Source organism: Lithobates pipiens, unplaced genomic scaffold (assembly GCF_037356315.1).
Source record: "Lithobates pipiens isolate NorthernLeopardFrog02 unplaced genomic scaffold, aLitPip1_a1.2 Scaffold_8, whole genome shotgun sequence".
NCBI lineage: Eukaryota > Metazoa > Chordata > Amphibia > Anura > Ranidae > Lithobates > Lithobates pipiens.
Window position 1 is genome coordinate 140,197,286 of NW_027507903.1, and position 18,612 is coordinate 140,215,897.

The following is an 18,612-nucleotide window of genomic DNA, read 5'->3' on the forward strand; positions in this document are numbered from 1 at the left end:
AATGGGCTGCTTTAACTCAAGTTATGGTGCAATGTGATGGCAATTCACAAAAAGCACCACAACAATGTGAAGAAAGTTAAAGTATAATTAAAGCCAAATTAAAAAATGACATAGGATACAGTCTGTCACTAGCATTACAATAGCAGTCTCTTTTTCTGAGTCCTGCTATAACAGTTTATTTTCCAGGTGATCCAGCCAGTAAGTCTGTTTTTCAGCTTTCACAGACCAAGCTGTGCAACAAAAAGTGGCAGTTGAAGGGTGGAGACAAATCATTTAAAGTGGAAGTAAACCCTCCTATCGTTTTCAGTCAAGGAAGCTGCCATTGTGGCCTCTGTTTAATCTTCAACTGCCATGATGCTGCACATGTGATCAGTTATGATACCAGCCATTGGATGGTTTGACAGTTTGGTTGAGATCACAACCAATGTGACAGTTACATTCCCGGCATGTGCCAGAAATTTAATTTTTTTTAAACTAAATCTATGGGTTTACTTCTGCTTTAACACCTATAGGTCAAGATGGTCAGCTTTTATTCATGTATGCAAAACCTTCATCACAAAAAGGGAAAAAAATAAATAAATAAAAAACTATTGCTGAACAGGAAGTGGAAAAACAAGACTTACTGGCAAGATCAACAGGTAATACAATAAAAACAAACTGCTGTGTTAATTTGTGTGAAATAATGCTTATTTGTATACCAACGTGTGTTGGTATATCCGTTTAAAAAAGCATTGGATAAATTTTTATAAAATTTTTAATTAAAAAAAAAAACAACATTTTTATAAAAATGTTAGCAGACAATTTGCAACAGATGTGCATAGTAACCAATGAGCTTCCATCTTTAGGTTATACATTTAGGCTTTGAAAATGAAAGCTAGAAGCTGGTTGGTCGCCAGATTCTGGCTGTTCCAGTCTTGATAAATACTCCTTAATGCTCCTGGTTACTTAAACCTAGAACTTCAGCCAAAACCTTTAAACACATTTTGATAAGAGTGGGGAAAGGTTAAGTCCATTAGCCGTATAATGGTGTAGGAACAGTGAGAAGGCCTGCTCTGATTTTCCGCCCTGCTGACACCAGGGTTAGAATTGGGCAGAAATCTCCTCTGCAAGAACACAGCTTTTCTGTAACTAGAGTGGTGAAGTTTATGAGCATAAATGTAACCTAAAGCACATATTCCACACCTAAAAATCAGATGAGGGATATCTTTTTATTGTATTTGAAGACTTACACCTGTACAGGCAGATTTATAAAAAAAAAATATATATATGCATTTCATTTATGTACAGTCACCAAGTTCCCAACAATGCATTATATTCATGATACTCAAAGTATTTACAGTATATGCAGATAACAGCACAGTAAATAGGATGGGCAGAGAAATTCTTTACAACATGGACTGACCAATTGTAACAAACAACTTTATTACAGTATAATTAGTTTCTTGCAACCATCATGTTAACATCTGGTAACATGTACCTTTCACATTAAACTATATTAAACACCTTTTGTTAGTCTGTTCAAAACATACCGTCTGACCTTCTACGACATACAAGAACCATCTACATCTCACGTGTGCCATATACATGGCCCATAATTCCTAAACAGAGGTCCCAACCTGTGGTAGTCTGAGCTACAATAAAAAGCCTAAGCATAATTAAAAAATGCCTGGTAGCCAGGAGTGATTTGGCTCTTGTAAGCTACCTGTTGGGGACCTCTGGCCTAAAAGTCTTCTTGCCATAACACAATAATTCATTACTCATCGCCCTGAGTCTACAGCACATAACTCCTTCACTATCAGCTACATCTCTCTCGCTCTCTCTAAAGCCTTATAACATACAAAAAATAAAAAATAAAAGAACGTTTAAACCTTCTAAAACTGAAGGAAGAATGGAAAAAGCCTGACAATGCTTCTGTATTCAGCTGCCCTGAAAATGTTTTGCTGAAAAAAAAAAAATGCATTTAGGGAAATCAAAATGCAGTCTTTAAAATCTTCAAAAATACAATAAAACTGATTAAAAACCCCTCTAAACTACATTAAAAAATTAAATACTTGGCAAACACACAAAAGGAATGTACAGTAAACAAGAAAAAATAAAAATAAAAAAAATTCCAGTTGGTAACATGAATAACCTGTTAACCTCAGAGTCTGTTTTTTCAATGAACATGTACGATTGCTGTAGAATGGGCACCGACATTCTGTAAGAACACAAAATCCACTGGCTCAGGTTACAGGCAGCACTTTTCAAGGGGTGTGCTGCCAGGGAAATACAAACAAAAACACCAAATATAGCCATAGTTACTCGATATCTCTTTCCTCTTGGAATCTCCTACATTGCTTGAAGTCTCCAACAAATGTGAGGTTATTTATAAAATATATATATATATATATATATATATATATTTGTACTTCAAACAGAAGACATTTTTTCAAATAGAAACGGGGGGATAAAATAAAAAAATAAAATGGATCCCAAATGTAGAATTCTTCATTATTTAAACAAGCATCCCCCCTCCCAAAAAAAAAAACAAAAAAAAAAAACAGACTCTGATTTTAACAGTGTTAACTGCATACCAGTAGCTGCCACTGAAAAGAGAACTGGGAGAGTAACAAATACAGTAGGATCAGTGAAAAAAAAAAAAATCCCAGTATGCTCACATTAAAAGATAAAAATATACATATGTATAAATAACAAGTCCAGCCAAAGGGCACTTTTCCACTTATACTAAAGTCTCTTTTCTTTTCATGCTCTGTTGTGTTTTGTCTCGAGATTTCCGGCTTCCTGTCAGAGCTCTTTGGAGTTTCCCTGGCTTTGGATCCTCTGGTGAGCCAACATCGGAGTTGTCTGCATTTTCTTCAAGGTCCATTTCTACAATGCCAGATATGGTAGATGACCTTCGCTGGGCATTTGTGTTCTGAGCTGGGGGATGATTTTCTTCACATTCCTCACTGAGGTCAGGAAGTTCTTTTAGTTCAGTTGGTGAAGCGTTCTGATATGGGGCAATGGCTGTTCTGATACAGTTCAACCACTGCTGCTTGTGAAAGATGTCATTGGCTTGGAGAGTGTGACTCTGGCCTATACAGGCTTCTTGAAACCGAACTCGAAAGATGTTTTTGGCTAAGATGTAAAAGAAATGAACGAGTTAGACAAAAGATAATACAAATATTTTTCCTTTAATACTTAAACTATTTCAAAGGGGAGAGGTATAATCCACAGGGGTTGATTTACTAAAACAAAAGTGTGCAAAATCCAGTGCAGCTGTGCGTGGTAGCCAATCAGCTTCTAACTTCAGCTTGTTCAATTAAACTTTGAAAAAATAAAATGGAAGCCGATTGGTAGAGCTGTACCAGATTTTGCATGCTCCAGTTTTATTAAATCAAGCCCACAGTGTTTCATGTATGAATGATTCCGGAGTTGCATGCTTATCAAGCGTGCATTAAACATACTTATCCCCACTACAAAAAGGTAAACATTTCAGTCATATTACTACAAATTAAATAACTTTTGGCATAACAGAACTTTTCACGCAATAAAAAAACAACAAACAAAAAACACAACACTATTGTGCCTGAACATTAAGACCCCTTTCACAATGAGGCAGTCTTCAGGCGTTTCAGCACTAAAAATAGCACCTGAAAACTGCCTCCCAGTCACTTGAATAGGTGCTTTCACACTGGGGTGGTGCACTTGCGGCCGGTAGAAAGTCCTACAAGCGGCATCTTAGGGATGAGTTTGATGCACTGTAAAAAACGCTCCAAAAACACCCCTGCCCATTGAAATGAATGGTCAGTGCCTTAAAAGCACTGCAAAACTAGTCTTTTTTGTGGGTTGAGATCATATTGTCATGTGACCTAAAAAAAAAAAAAAAAAAAAAAAAAAAAGAAGTGACCCACTAGCGCCCAAAAAGCACTGCTAAAACACTGCAAAAACGACCGGCGCTTTAGCGGCCATTTTAGCTGTGCTTCAGTGTGAAGTGTGATTTCTAAATATACCCCTAGCCAAAAGAGAACTTGGGATAGATCTACTAGCCAGGCTTGATTTTTCCATGAGATAACCTTTTTCTCAAGAGGACATTGACACAAGGGTTTCATGCCTATGCCATTAAATCCACAAAAGGCCACATGTGTGAAGCTCTCTATTGGCATCAGACCATTATAAAAACGCCCAATCTGATGTCTATTATCAGTTTGAGCCTGACCAAGGCTTTTAGTTTATGGCAGCAGCTACTTTCACAATATTCTGGGGCAGGAATTATTTTTTAAAGTTAAACTCCTAGCAAACAGCTAAATTCATGGTTATAAAAATATGAACTGTGTTGTCTGCCAAAGGATTTAGAATTATATCCAGACCTTTTTGTGATTGCAACAATCCTGCCAGGCAAAGCACACAGTAGGGTGATATTTCTTTCTGTTAAGAGTTAAAAAGACTACAGTGGTGTCATCTCCCCACTCAAATCCTGCTATTTTACAATGGAGTAATAACACTGACAAGTCATCAACTTTGCTTTTTCATCCTGTCAGCATGTTTATGTAAAAGAGCCCGATTGGCTCTTTGTGCTGCCCCTCTCAGAGTGCTGCTCTGCAGAGGGTTATAGGAAGCGGATATCAAGATAGTTGTGTGTAAGAATACATTATTTTCAATAGATTTTAGAAACAGGTAACATCTAAATGTTACGCATACCTTTGTCTGAGTTGCTAAATGCCCCTCTGAAGGAACCACCCATCCTCACGTCACCATCTTGAAGATCCTCCAGCACCAGCTCACGGACAGGAATTGGTTGTCTATACACCTGATAGCACTGACGCTCATTCCGTGTAATTGGACGTGTTAGAACCAGAATATCTTGAAACATGAAGAGATACAGCTTCTGTGGAGAAGAAAAAAAAAAAAAAACCCTCTGTAAAACTCAACAAAATAAATCTACTAGAAACAAAAATACAAAATCGCTTGACTTTCAGTCCATAGGTGTAATATAAAAGATTCCTCCAAGAACCAGAAACTAGAAATTTTCTTGCTTTTTCTAAGACTTAAAAAATGTAGAACTCAATTTATAGACTTTGGAGGCAAAACTGAATATATCTAAGCCCAACGTTTATTTTGCAAAACAAAGTCTTGAATGCAATAAGTGCACTTTGATAAACCATTTCATCCCATATAAATTGCTTTCATACACATTGAAAATGTTTTAAAAGCATGTGCTTTGCTGTGACAAAGATAATTGGGAACTGTGTGGTTTTGCAATTAAGTATTGTATTCTAAAAGCCTCATTGAGTGATATCCTGCTTTCTTTTGAACTATATCTATAGATTTATTAGATAAGAAGACATCCCCTATCACTATAGTAGATGTAAAGTTTCACAAAAGGAGGAAATGCACATTGCTAAAGCGATCAGTTGCTTATCCAGTCACCATACAATATATAAAAGATAAACCATCTGTACTATCTCATTTCATATTATACCAAGATCACTTACATGGCCATTTTTATTCTTCAGCTCGCCATGACACAGAAGCGATTTGCTTGATTCTATCAGAGGGTCTCTTTGTTTGTCATCAAGATACTCCAGCTTGTCAATGTAATACTGGCAGTCAGACTCTCCCTTTTTCAAGTTAATGTCTGTAAGCACTCCTTGGATTAAGCATAGCTGAAAAAAAATACAGATTGTTTTAGTGACATATAAACAGAATACAAATAGGTTACATCATTAAAAAAATTCTAGTGCCAAGGTAGATAGATGTGCTGTTAATGCATAAAGCTACAAACCTACACCCCATGTCACACTAGTGATTTTGTCCACAAACCTTCTCCTATGGCCTCTCCTCCTTGCTAGAGATCAAAGTTCTGCAGTACTACAGTGGGGGGAGAATGCAATTTCCAATACATAGAGTAGCAGCTGCACATTTTATTTTGTCACCCATAAGGTGTCGCTGGTAGCAGATTCACTAGTGTGACATGGGCCTTAGAATTAAAAAGAATCTATCAAATGAAGCATGCTCTGTGTGAACTTACAGCTTCCTCCAAACTCTTGCCGTCAGGATGCTCGTTAGGAGTGTGTCGAAGAATCTCTTTCAGCAGCAGGGGATATTTCACCAAACGGCTTCTGGGAATATCAAGAAAGCTCCAAAGGTCTAGCTTGCGACTGAATGGCGATTCCAAACATCGTTGCAGAAAGTCCTGGACCCGCCTGTCCAGCTTCTTTTGGTCTAGCAGAGCTTTGGCAGCAAGCTGGTTACTGCAATACCTCTTGTATGCATTTAAACGAGGTAGCTGGTGATAGAAAATACATTGTCCTTGTTAAAGAGATTACATACACATACACACACGTATGCAAGATAAAATTACAGATTAGAAACTGAAGTGCCTATAAAACTTACCCAATTAACAAGAATGTGGCCGATTTGCCCAACAGTCCCATCTGACCTTGTTGCTTCTCTAAGTTTTGCAAGAAATTCTGAAATAGAGGAAGAAAAAAAAAAAAAAAATGAAGACATTTCACACATGAAGGAAGAGATAAATGGATAATAGAAAAAAAAAAAAAGATCGGATATAGATTTCACATACCTTCATGTAGAGGTATGTAAGCATCAAGGTCTCCAAATATCTGTGCAAGCTCATCCTCTGACATTATAGATAGTTTCAACATTGGATCGTGGTAGGCCTTTCTTGCCAACTTGAGGTCTTCAATCAAGTCTTGCTCTCCTCTGGTCATTTCATATATGGCCTTTAAACCAATTAAAAGCATGTGTGAGAATATAATTATTATTTCAGGAAGAGCCAATTAAAAAATGGATTACTGCCATAAAGACTCGTTTTTATTCAATAGTCCACCCTGAGCAGATCGTTTCTCAAAGCAAAGCAGTGGGGTTGGATTTACTAAAACTGGAGAGTGTAAAATCTGGTGCAGCTCTGCATAAAAACAAATCAGCTTTTTCAGTTTTTTTTTCTCAAAGCTCAATTCAACAAGCTGAAGTCAGAGGTCGACTGGCTACCATGCACAGCTGCACCAAATTTTGCACTCTCCAGTTTTAGTAAATCAACCCCACTAAGTCAACAAACCTATTTAAAACCTGCTCTCCACGTGCTTCTCTGCCCCTTTATCACATTTCACACCAGTAGGTGTTTATCCATTATTAACTTAGTAATATAAGCCAAGCTATTTCCACCTGCTTCCTTTAGCAATGATATGGTGTTACATTTTGTGATTAACCGTCTCATTAACATTAAATGTAAGGGCTTAGCTTAAAACACACCTCTTGCCGTTTAATTTCTTTGGTGCTCAGCGATTCTTTCATATTGACATCTAACATCTCAGACCACAGGATGCTATTCCTTCTTTTTGGAGGTGTAGGAGCAGCCATCTTGCTACAGGCCTTGCTTGTACTGTTCGGAGACTTGTTGTCGGCACGCATGGTGAATGACTGATCGGGAGAAATATTAAAAGAAATCCATGATTGTGAGGCAAGCCATTGTTCAAAAACATAGTAACCCCTCACATATAGGAAATAATGTTTCAACCACTGAAATAAGCTCTGGAACAAAATGTCTGTACAAATATGGACCTACCGCTAAAGACTTATATGCAGTGAGGTAGTAAAAAATATATATATATATATATATATATATATATATATATATATATATATATATATATATATATATATATATATAACCATTAACAATATGATCAAGAGCACCACAGTTAAGATATCCATGTTATTGGTTTTATATTTACCTGGATTGTTTGGCCAAAGCGCCGAACTGCGCCATTTCTCACAGGAGATATTAAATTAGCTAACGATGTTACACGTGCAAGAGGACGCACTCTCTTATTGCTGGGCTCCTACAAAAGCAAAATAAAACAATACTATAATCAAGGTGAAGCAGAAACTTTTTTTTAGGCCCTGAAGCTAGAAGAATGCTCTCAAATCACAGACAGACATTCTCAAACACAAAATGAATGAAATGAATATGCAATGCTAACCAGCACACACTGGAACGTAGACAATACAGGCTAATGTAGTTTAGTCTGTCTGCACGCAAGCTGTATTAACCAGAACAACAAAAGTAATCCAAGTAACTGTTCAAAGGGCAGTCTCTTCATGCAGAAACATCTCTAACATTCCTAAGTGAAGCATTTGCAGAAATAATTAGCTGAAACTGAACTAATGCTAAAATTTATGAAAAACTTAGAAAGCTAAAAGATTCGATTATAGAAACTACTTTTTAAAATCACTGATCATCCACAAGAGTTGCTGTTCTTCTAAAGCCCTTTGAAGTAGTGCTAAAATTAGTTTGCAAGCTACGCTCAAGTTACAGACAAGAGCAGGTTCTGCAATATGCAACATGGATGATTATTGTGATAGCACAATCTTAACACTATTAACTTTAGTTAAAACTCTTCAACATAAACGGGATAGACACATCTATCTATTTTATGTCTCATAAAAGGTGTTCTATTGTTGAGTTACCAAGAGATCTACTCCAATGTATTCCGTTTAATGTGGCTACAAATTTACAAAACAAAAAAACATTCCCTTCTACGAATCAACACAACAAATCAAGTAAATTTATCACAAGCTCCTCTATCAAATGGCCAAATTTTAGGTAAAATAAACCATATGCAGCAAAAAAGGCAAAGCCACAAGTCAACATTTTTTTTTTTTTTTTAAATGCCACCAAGAAAAGTACTGATCTCATTATTTGATCATCCATCACTGTACAAAAACCATGTGGCAAGGGTTACGATTTTAGTTGACTCGTTTATATTAATTGTATGTAGAGCAGAGGTAATGGAGGACTTCCCTCTTGACCCAACTCATAAAAAGAAGTCAAACAATGGACAATGGTGCTCTATGTCTGGTGAAAGACAGGTGTTAATGTCTTTATGACATATGTCGGCGTCACATTACAGGAGAAGCAACACAAGTCGTAAGGGCACATTTTTAACATTCGGCTCACAGAAGACAAGGGCTCTCTTGTTTTAAATACAGAAAAGTATGCCGTCAAGACCTAAACCACTTGCTCTATACGTCAGGAGGGTAATAAAACAGCAGCAACTTAGAGAACTGGTTTTGCTGGAATCTCAACGTACTTCAAGGATCTTCAGCAGACACCAGAACTAAGCAAAAACAGCCGGAAGAAAATACACTAGGACCTAATGTATTGCCGCAATCACCCATATACAGAACTCCTTTCACAACCACCTCTTATTCGTTCTTTTAGGGGTTTTGGTTAAAATAAGCATTTCCTTCTGCAGGTTTTGAAATATTGCAGCCATTAAAAAAAATGATAGGCTTCGTAAAAGATCAACCAAACTGCAGTTACATCTTTCAGACTCTGCAAAAGGGATAGTAAACTACCCACTTTCTATAGGTGGTCCCAAAAAAAAAAAAAAAAAGTAAAAAAGGGGACAGACCTCAGAATCATGTACATTTATTACATGATTACTGTATTATATGAACTTCAATTTGTGTGCAATTACCCTTTAAGCTCATTTTAATGGTTTAACAACCATTCATAGCCAAGTATAAAACCACACGGCCCGTTGGTATCCAGGGCCCAGCATGAGCTTACTAAAAATCAGAGCTAAATCGAACTATAACCCACACCCTGAGAAGATGAAGAAAAAGACCAAAAAAAAAAAAAAAAGTACAAATCCAAGAAAACCCTCAATAGCCAGAGTTTGTAGTCCTACACATTCTTCAAACACAAGCTCACACTTTGTTCCTTTCTTGAAAGGAGGCATTGAGGGAAAACACCACTTCAAACGATCATATAGACAAGAAACGACCAGAAAACACAAACTGACCCTTTAGATAAGACACTGTTTTAACAGTTTAAAAAAAGAAAAGCTTTATTGGTATGGAAAATAAATAAATAAATAAATAAAAAAAAAAAAAAAAAGGGGGGGGGGGGGAGATTCCCAATTTAACACACAAGTTGAACAACGTAACAGCTGAAAGCACGTTTCCTTAAACTCTACATAAAGAAGACAGTCAGTTCCTTGAAATCGGGATTTAATTCCTTCTATTGCAATACATGATACCACAGACAACACATTCAATCACATGGCAAGCAGTCTACAAGACGGAAACATGCAGTTTTAAGGCTGCAGTTCAAATCCAAATGTTAGAGTCTGACTTATAAAAAAAAACTTTAAGAATACCAAATGGCAGCGATACAAGAGCGGTCTATAGAAACGTATACACATTAGATCACACATACTATAAAGAAGCCTATATAAAAATAGCTTAAAGCAGAAAATGTTATTGAAAATATATGCATACCTCTAACTCCTTCGAAGCTGGATTCTGAACTGCTAGGACCTGAATAGTCCTTTTGATAGGCAACAGACCACCAATTTCATCATGAGCCACCATACTTTATAATATTTCCCGTACAGGAGTCACAGCCAATCCACTTTAGAGGTTCTGCTCTGCGTGGAGCAGCTACTTGCTCATAAACTAATCTCCGATGTGCTAAGAAACACTCACAGCTCCTTCCCATACTGCATACTTCCCTGGCTGCTACTAAAGTGAGCACTGAAAAGTCTGATGACGGTTTTGTACTTAAAGGGGGGCGGAGCAGATCCAGCTGCCTTCTGGGCATGTTCTCATGGACTAGCATGTCATTTGCCTGACAGCTGCTACACCTACACTCTATGGATCAAGTTACACACAGCGTCCAGCTAAGGCTGGGGAACTCACAAAGCAGCTAGTTTCTCTTCTCTACAAGCAACCACATAAAAGAGGAACACAACTTTATTTGAGCAGTTACAGAAAAAGATACATCCGGTTTAATATGTACATGGCATGTAAAAGTACAAATGTCCACTGTCCACACACCTAAGGCCCCTTTCACAAAGGTCCATTCCCTCTTATAGACAGGCAGGTGTAAACAGACTTGTGTCCGTTCATACCCGCCTATCTCCGTGTCAGCCTAACCACTTGAGCGCCGGAAGATTTTACCCCTTCATGACCAGGCCATTCATGCAACGCTGTACCAAAACAAAATTTATTTATATCATTTTTTCACACAGATAGATCTTTCTTTTGGTGGTATTTGATCACTACTGGCTTTTTATTTTTTTGCAATATAAACAAAAAAATAAATAAAAAAGAAATGACCGAAAATTGAGAAAAAAATAATATTTTTTACTTTTTGCTATAAAACATCCAAAAAATAAATAAAGTTTCTTATTACATTTTGGCAAAAATGTTTTCTGCTACACGTCTTTGTTAAAGGAAAAAAACTAAAAGAAAAAACTGTATTTTGATTGATTTGCATCACAGTTATAGCGTTTACGAACTATTGTTTGTATAATATATATATATATATATATATATATACATACATACACACATACACTATATTATGTATACATACACACATTTTTATATTATATTTATATATACACACATACATATATAATTCCCACCTGCTCATCTACCACCCCCTGCTCATCTGCCCCCCACCACTGTACCACCCTGTTCATCTGTCCCAACACTGTATCACCCTACTCATCTGTCCCCACACTGTACCATCCTGCTCATCTGTCCCCACACTGTACCATCCTGCTCATCTGTACCACCCCCTGCTCATCTGTCCCCACACTGTACCATCCTGCTCATCTGTCCCCACACTGTACCATCCTGCTCATCTGTCCCCACACTGTACCATCCTGCTCACCTGTCCCCACACTGTACCATCCTGCTCATCTGTACCACCCCCTGCTCATCTGTCCCAACACTGTATCACCCTACTCATCTGTCCCCACACTGTACCATCCTGCTCATCTGTCCCCACACTGTACCATCCTGCTCATCTGTCCCAACACTGTACCACCCTGCTCATCTGTCCCAACACTGTACCACCCTACTCATCTGTCCCCACACTGTACCATCCTGCTCATCTGTCCCCACACTGTACCATCCTGCTCATCTGTCCCAACACTGTACCACCCTGCTCATCTGTCCCAACACTGTACCACCCTGCTCATCTGCCCCAACACTGTACCACCCTGCTCATCTGCCCCAACACTGTACCACCCTGCTCATCTGCCCCAACACTAACCCCCTGCTCATCTGCCCCAACACTGTAACCCCCTGCTCATCTGCCCCAACACTGTAACCCCCTGCTCATCTGCCCCAACACTGTTACTCCCTGCTCATCTTCCCCACCACTGTACCACCCTGCTCATCTGTCCCAACACTGTACCATCCTGCTCATCTGTACCACGTGCCCGCAATTTTGTTGCGAAACGCGTAGGGCTGAGCGGTACGCTATACATCACCTCGTGTTTGTGACGGCTTCCAGGAGAACGGGTCTGTCTGTGTGCGTCCGGGCGGCGCAACGGACTTCAGGCTTATTTTCTTCTATACATTTGTAAGTGCATTTTTACTTTTTTATCTTGAGTAATAAAGGGTTTTACATTATTTGGAGTTTTATTTTCCCTTTATGGTTCCGATGTCCCTACTTTTGAGTCCTTTTTTGGGCCTTTGAGGAATACGCCCGGGAACAGGTCTTCTTCCCAACCCCCACTGGAGTGGTGGAACTAGGAGGACACTGAGGATCCCCCCTTGGCTGGAAGTCATATCCATTCTTACAAGTCTCGTGTGACCCTCTGTAGTGGGGGGTCATGTCTTTCCGGTAAGCGGCAAATTTTATCACATGCTGGTGGTGGATTGAACATTCTTTTTCCCATTGGACTGAGTGGCGGATTCTTTATGAATATTGTGGTCTATTTTTGGAGGACTTTATTCACAGCTTTGTAACAATTAGTTTTGTGGTTCATGTATACGGACTCACTGTTCAAACACTGGGTGGTTTTGTTCTATCCTCTTTTATGCTGATAGAGGTTTATATAACGGAAATTTATATTGCAAGGGTTAAGTTCTATGTTTCGAGTCTTCTATGTGTGTTTTATATCACGCACGTTATAAGTGTACACTAATCTACAAATGGTTGCTATACTTTGTTTACCATTTATTTTCAATTTTTTGCACAATTAGTTGTTTGTATAAGTTAAGCGCGGCTTAGTATTTTTCCAATTTTTGTTCTGTATTTATGCGACACAGTGAAGCCGCAGCTAAACGTTCATTCCTATAAGTATTACATAAGAGTATATATAAAACTTACACAGTTTTTTTCACCTTAGCGCAGTTTTTTCATCTTTTTCTCATCTGTACCACCCCCTGCTCATCTGCCCCACCACTGTACCAACCTGCTCATCTGTCCCAACACTGTACCATCCTGCTCATCTGTCCCCACACTGTACCATCCTGCTCATCTGTCCCCACACTGTACCATCCTGCTCATCTGTACCACCCCCTGCTCATCTGTCCCAACACTGTACCACCCTTCTCATCTGTCCCAACACTGTACCATCCTGCTCATCTGTACCACCCCATGCTCATCTGCCCCACCACTGTACCAACCTGCTCATCTGTCCCAACACTGTACCATCCTGCTCATTTGTCCCCACACTGTACCATCCTGCTCATCTGCCCCAACACTGTACCACCCTGCTCATCTGCCCCAACACTGTACCACCCTGCTCATCTGCCCCAACACTGTAACCCCCTGCTCATCTGCCCCAACACTAACCCCCTGCTCATCTGCCCCAACACTGTACCACCCTGCTCATCTGTCCCAACACTGTACCATCCTGCTCATCTGTACCACCCCCTGCTCATCTGCCCAACCACTGTACCAACCTGCTCATCTGTCCTAATACTGTACCACCGTGCTCATCTGTACCAACACTGTACCACCCTGCTCATCTGCCCCAACACTGTAACCCCCTGCTCATCTGCCCCACCACTGTAACCCCCTGCTCATCTGCCCCACCACTGTAACCCCCTGCTCATCTGCCCCACCACTGTAACCCCCTTTCTCATCTGCCCCACCACTGTTACCCCCTGCTCTTATGTTCCACTGATGTACCACCTTTCTCCTCTGCACATCTGCCCCAACTCTGTACCTCCCTGCTTCTCTGCCCCACCTCTGAACTCCTGCTGCTCATTTTCCCCACTGCTGTACCCTCCTGCTCATCTGCTGCACTGATGTACCCTCTTCTCATCTATGATACGCAGAGTGGCGAAAGGAAGCAGAGACACATCCACCTGTCCTGGCACACTCATCCTGTGGATTCAAATCTTGCATCAAGCCCATGTGCTTGTTTATCACATACAAGCATCTGGAATTGATGGGCAATGATGAGCTCAGGTCAGGGGCATTTTCTGAAAGCAGTGGGCCTGTGTGCAGGATCATAAGTTGGGCCCCCGCAGCTGAGAATAAGCGTGGCGCTCTGCGCCACAGGAAAAGTTGGGTGTGATTTATTTTCATTGCGCTAAATAGTGGCTAAGGCTTAATGGGACACCGATTGGGGTTCAGCAGTAAGTTACACAAAGGTTGAGGAATAATTTCAACAAAGTTTCCAGACGCTCAATAGTAATTCCACAAACCGTTACCCAATTGTGGTTTTCTCAATCACAGTGAAATCCATCCTTTCCGATATTGGTAGTGGCAACCAAGCGAGTCATCTGCCTCCAGATGGTGGGTGGGGCCAGTAGATCAGCAGTAGCCAATCACAGTCCTCCTCCTCCTCCTGGAAACAGGGACAGACAACCCCCCCCCAGCAGAATTGTACCCAATCCCAATTTTCCATCACAAAAGCTGACGATCGCAGCTACAGCAAAGTTAGAGAACCAAACAATGTTTCCCATCTTTTACAATGTGTGGGGGCGCAGTGCCTCACCCTCAGTGCAGGTGCGGCTTGGGGGACTCTGAAAGTGGAATGCATTAGTGTCTCACTGACACTTCCCTGCACTGCTCTGCTGATGGGGAGGGAGTTGAGTGCCAGCAAAAGAGGCTTTGTGTGCTGCTTATGGCACCAGTGCTGGGGGATTGCCTAACCCTGATCAGAAAAGCCAGATCTTTCTCAACGATTGACTCCCCCAGCTGTTGTCCTTGTATGTATGATGCATGTGTTTTTAGCCCCCAAGTGCATAACTTTACATTTATTAACATTATTTCATAAGCCTGGGCTTTTTACCAGACAAGAAACAGGAAGTGGGCTGTATAAGGTATTTACTGGCAGAAAAGAAATGTTTTACTATCCAAAGTTAAAACGACAAGGGCAGAAGATTTAATAGATGGAAAGTTGAATAATATGACTGAAGTTCCACTTTAATCACTACTCTGATATAGTCAGATATCTTCCTGAATAGAGAAGTTAAACTATCTCCAGTTACTAGATAAAGACTTTGATCCCTATTAAAAATGGTAATAACACAATTTAGCATAGAAAAGGGATTAACAGTAAGGACTAGGCATAAGAGTAATCTACCAAGTGCTGGAACTATACTGCCAGAGTGCATTTATGGTGGCAATGCTAGCCCTAGACAGACAGAATATTCACTGTCCAAAAGAAAAGGAGGATGGTAGTGAAGGGGGCAAGGGAAAAAAAGGGGGGTTGCAGAATAATTATTATGGGATGGCCAGTCCTTTGAGATGTCCTCCTGCCTGCTAACGCTGGTGCAGTCAACGACAATCCAGTTTAACCTGCATGCAGTATAGGTACAGTTATAGTCTCAACACAGTGCAAGGTATATGTGGTAAAGGTTTGGTATAATGCAGTATAGGGTTGGTATAGGTGCAGTTTAGATATAGAGTCTTGGTGTAGAGTGCAGAATGGGTGCTTTATAGATTGAGTACACTTTGTGCCCTGACCTCTGTGGCACAGTCCCTGCTAGCAGTGGGCAAATAGCCCTCTCACCACTCCCTGGGGTGATGCGGTCACCCCTCACTGCAGAAGGTAGGGGGGCCTCGATCTACTTCTGAAAGCTTCCAGTGATCAGGAGGGAAGCAGAGAGCGAGTGGATGCTCCAGTCTCCCTGCAGCACCGGTGCAGGTTCTGTGATGTGGGTGGTGTTGCCCTGCCCCCAGGTATTCTCATTCCTAATCTCAGGCTGGTATTTTCACTAGTATGGTCTCCCGCTAGCAGGCGAATATCCAGAGAGGTGCTTTCTCTCTCTCTAACTGGTGCAGCACATCAGTATCTCAGTAGAGGGAAAGAAGAATAAAAGGCAATGACTCCTTCTCCACATAGCTGTAGCCCAGCACCACCTGGCTACATGAATTTGCTGTCTTTGTCCCCAGTCACCAACTCTAAATTATCTTGTAAAAAGGTCCTACATGCTCAGACCTGACCTTTTAACTATGAATAGATCTGAAGAATATTGGGGAGGTTTTCCCTACTCCCTTTTGCAACCCATCGTTCGTTTTTACACGTCCTTTTCTTATTTATAGCTTCTCTAGGGGCGAGTCTCAAAGGTTTTATTTTTAGCCTTTTAAACGTATTGCCCATGTGAATGTATCTTGCAGAGTTTGCAAACAGATATGAAACATTCCCCCTGGTGGTCAGTGCAGAAGTGACCCCTCACATGGTCAGTGTAAGCAGGAGAATAATTTCATACTGCTCTCTTCACAAGGAACCCCTAGTATCCTCTGGAGGAAGCCCAGGGTTCCATGGGACCCTGATTAAAATGCAGCTCTGGACTTTAATAGGAATGAATAGGGATGCAAAGTACATGAGTGAACCCGGCCAGAGAATATTGACAAGAGGCTGTGCAACCTTGTGGCCTAGGTCTCGCTAGGTCAGAGACAGGTAAGTATAAGTATGGCAGGGAGGGCTGGAAGCAAAAGGTGTAGTTACACATTAAAGCCCTGGTGCCCAACCTGTGGCCTAAGGGTGACCTGCAGCACTTTGGTACTTTTTTGGCCCTCAGCAGTCAGTAGTGAGGGCATGGATTTGAAAAGGGGGTAATAATTGTGGTCACTAACAGCCTCCTGCAAGATGTCCTCAGTTTCTCACACACACGCAGTCTCTGAACACTCTTGTAACATGTCCACAATATTTGACTATCATTTCATCTAGTATGTCTGCAGTCTGACAGACTTCAGCAGTACCACATATACTGAATGTTATGTGCCCTTTTTGTACTGTCAGGAGTTAAAATTGAGGCCCCCTTATACCTCCTAAGATGACAACTATGGCTTTAAAGTCCATCTTTTTTTTTTTTTTTTTTTTTTTTTTTTTTACGTTTTGGTGTCTGAAAGGGATTTAACCCTTTCAGACACCAAAACGTAAAAACTGTCCCAACATCGTGGAGCACATTATCTGCATTATAACCGTAAAACAATTTTAAAACTATGACAGATTAATTTTGAGGTCCAGTACAAGCATGAACCATAACAGGAAATGAATGCCATCTGCAAATAGTCTATGGCCAGCTTAAAGTGACTGTAAACCCTTTCATATACCCAGTGAGGTGACAAGCTGAAGATGAAACATATCTTTCATAAACAGGTTGTACTTGTATCTGCAGTCTTCTCCTCGCTACATCCATTCAGTGCTAAAATATTTAAAGCTTGTCTGAAAGTTCAGAAAAAAATGGGGCGGAGAGCTGAAGTTACACTCTTCAGTACTCAGTGAGGAGAGCTCTGACAGCTGATTGGAGGGAAGGGACACATCCTTCACACAGCACATAGGAACAGAGCTGAGGTTGTCAATCAATCAGTTGGAGGTCTCTCCTTTGTCAGTTTTCCTCTTGGTGCCAGGAGAGCTTGTCAGAAGTGACTTATGTAGATAGCAGAGGAAAGAAGCTGCAGATAGAAATTACACTTAGTGCTCTTAATTGAGACACTATAGAGGGTTATGCTTTGCTCATATTTTATGTCTGAGTTTTACAGCCACTTTAACGCTGTAGTCCGGCAGATTCTTCCGACCAGGCTTCTGTGGATCCCCAGGGTTCCTCCAAAAGGTTGCTAGGGGTTCCTAAAGCATTGAGTAATTTCTACCTCTCACATAAACCACTGACACCAATGAGATTTCTAACTGTGAGGGGGGATTCTTCCCACTGACCACAAATGTAAGCAGCCTTAATCCCAGTGACCACCAGGCTAATGTACCGTGAGCTGTAAATATAGTAATTTTTAGCAGAGGTTCCCGAAGACCAGACATTTTTTTTCAAAGGTTCCTCTGCGTTGTGAAGGTTGACAAAGGCTACTGTAGAGGGTCATATTAAAATAGGTCAATTATTATCTACACTTTTATTTTCTGCATAAGAAAAAAAAAAAAAAGGGAGTGGGAGTATTTGACTGCGATTTATCTGTATTATGTGTTGGATATTGTTGCCAAGAAACAAGGGTAGTACCTAATAAAAAAGGTACACATAGAACTTAGTCATTTTTAAAGAGGCATAGTACTATAACTAATGATACTTTACTCAGGAGAAAGAAATCTTCCTAATAAAACGTGGGACTGTCTAGATTCCAGAATCACCACTTGGATAATTGTTATCATATGCCCATGTATAACCAGAGGTAACCTGTAAGAACACTAGATTCTGAAAATATGTAGTGAATTATTGCAAGAACAAGAAAAAAACAAAACACACAGATAGCTAAGACTACCGACGTCCCATGTCATTTATAGCAGCTAGAGTGATCGTCACCCGGAAATAAGTCAAGGGAGACCCCTAATGTACGAGAGCTGCTACAAATAATGAACCTAAACTGCTCTTTGTATAGAGCAGGGATCTGCAATT

The 18,612-nt window shown here is 40.3% G+C and overlaps 1 protein-coding gene across 2 annotated transcripts in view; it reads right to left on the bottom strand.

The window, feature by feature from the left end:
• Positions 1-1,189: 1,189 nt before the first annotated feature.
• NET1 (neuroepithelial cell transforming 1) overlaps positions 1,190-18,612 on the bottom strand; it is a 51,751-nt gene continuing 34,328 nt past the window's right edge. Inside the window, exons 1-9 of one of the 2 annotated variants that reach the window (XM_077469487.1) lie at positions 10,288-10,551; positions 7,734-7,841; positions 7,252-7,419; positions 6,563-6,722; positions 6,376-6,452; positions 6,011-6,268; positions 5,475-5,645; positions 4,681-4,867; positions 1,190-3,117 (exon numbers count right to left, since the gene is read on the bottom strand). In XM_077469487.1, coding sequence (XP_077325613.1) covers positions 2,720-3,117; positions 4,681-4,867; positions 5,475-5,645; positions 6,011-6,268; positions 6,376-6,452; positions 6,563-6,722; positions 7,252-7,419; positions 7,734-7,841; positions 10,288-10,380 — 1,620 coding nt within the window. In that variant the 5' untranslated portion in view covers positions 10,381-10,551 and the 3' untranslated portion in view covers positions 1,190-2,719. Of the gene's footprint in view, positions 3,118-4,680; positions 4,868-5,474; positions 5,646-6,010; positions 6,269-6,375; positions 6,453-6,562; positions 6,723-7,251; positions 7,420-7,733; positions 7,842-10,287; positions 10,552-18,612 lie in introns of those variants that run through there. The other variant, XM_077469486.1, reaches the window with a different exon arrangement.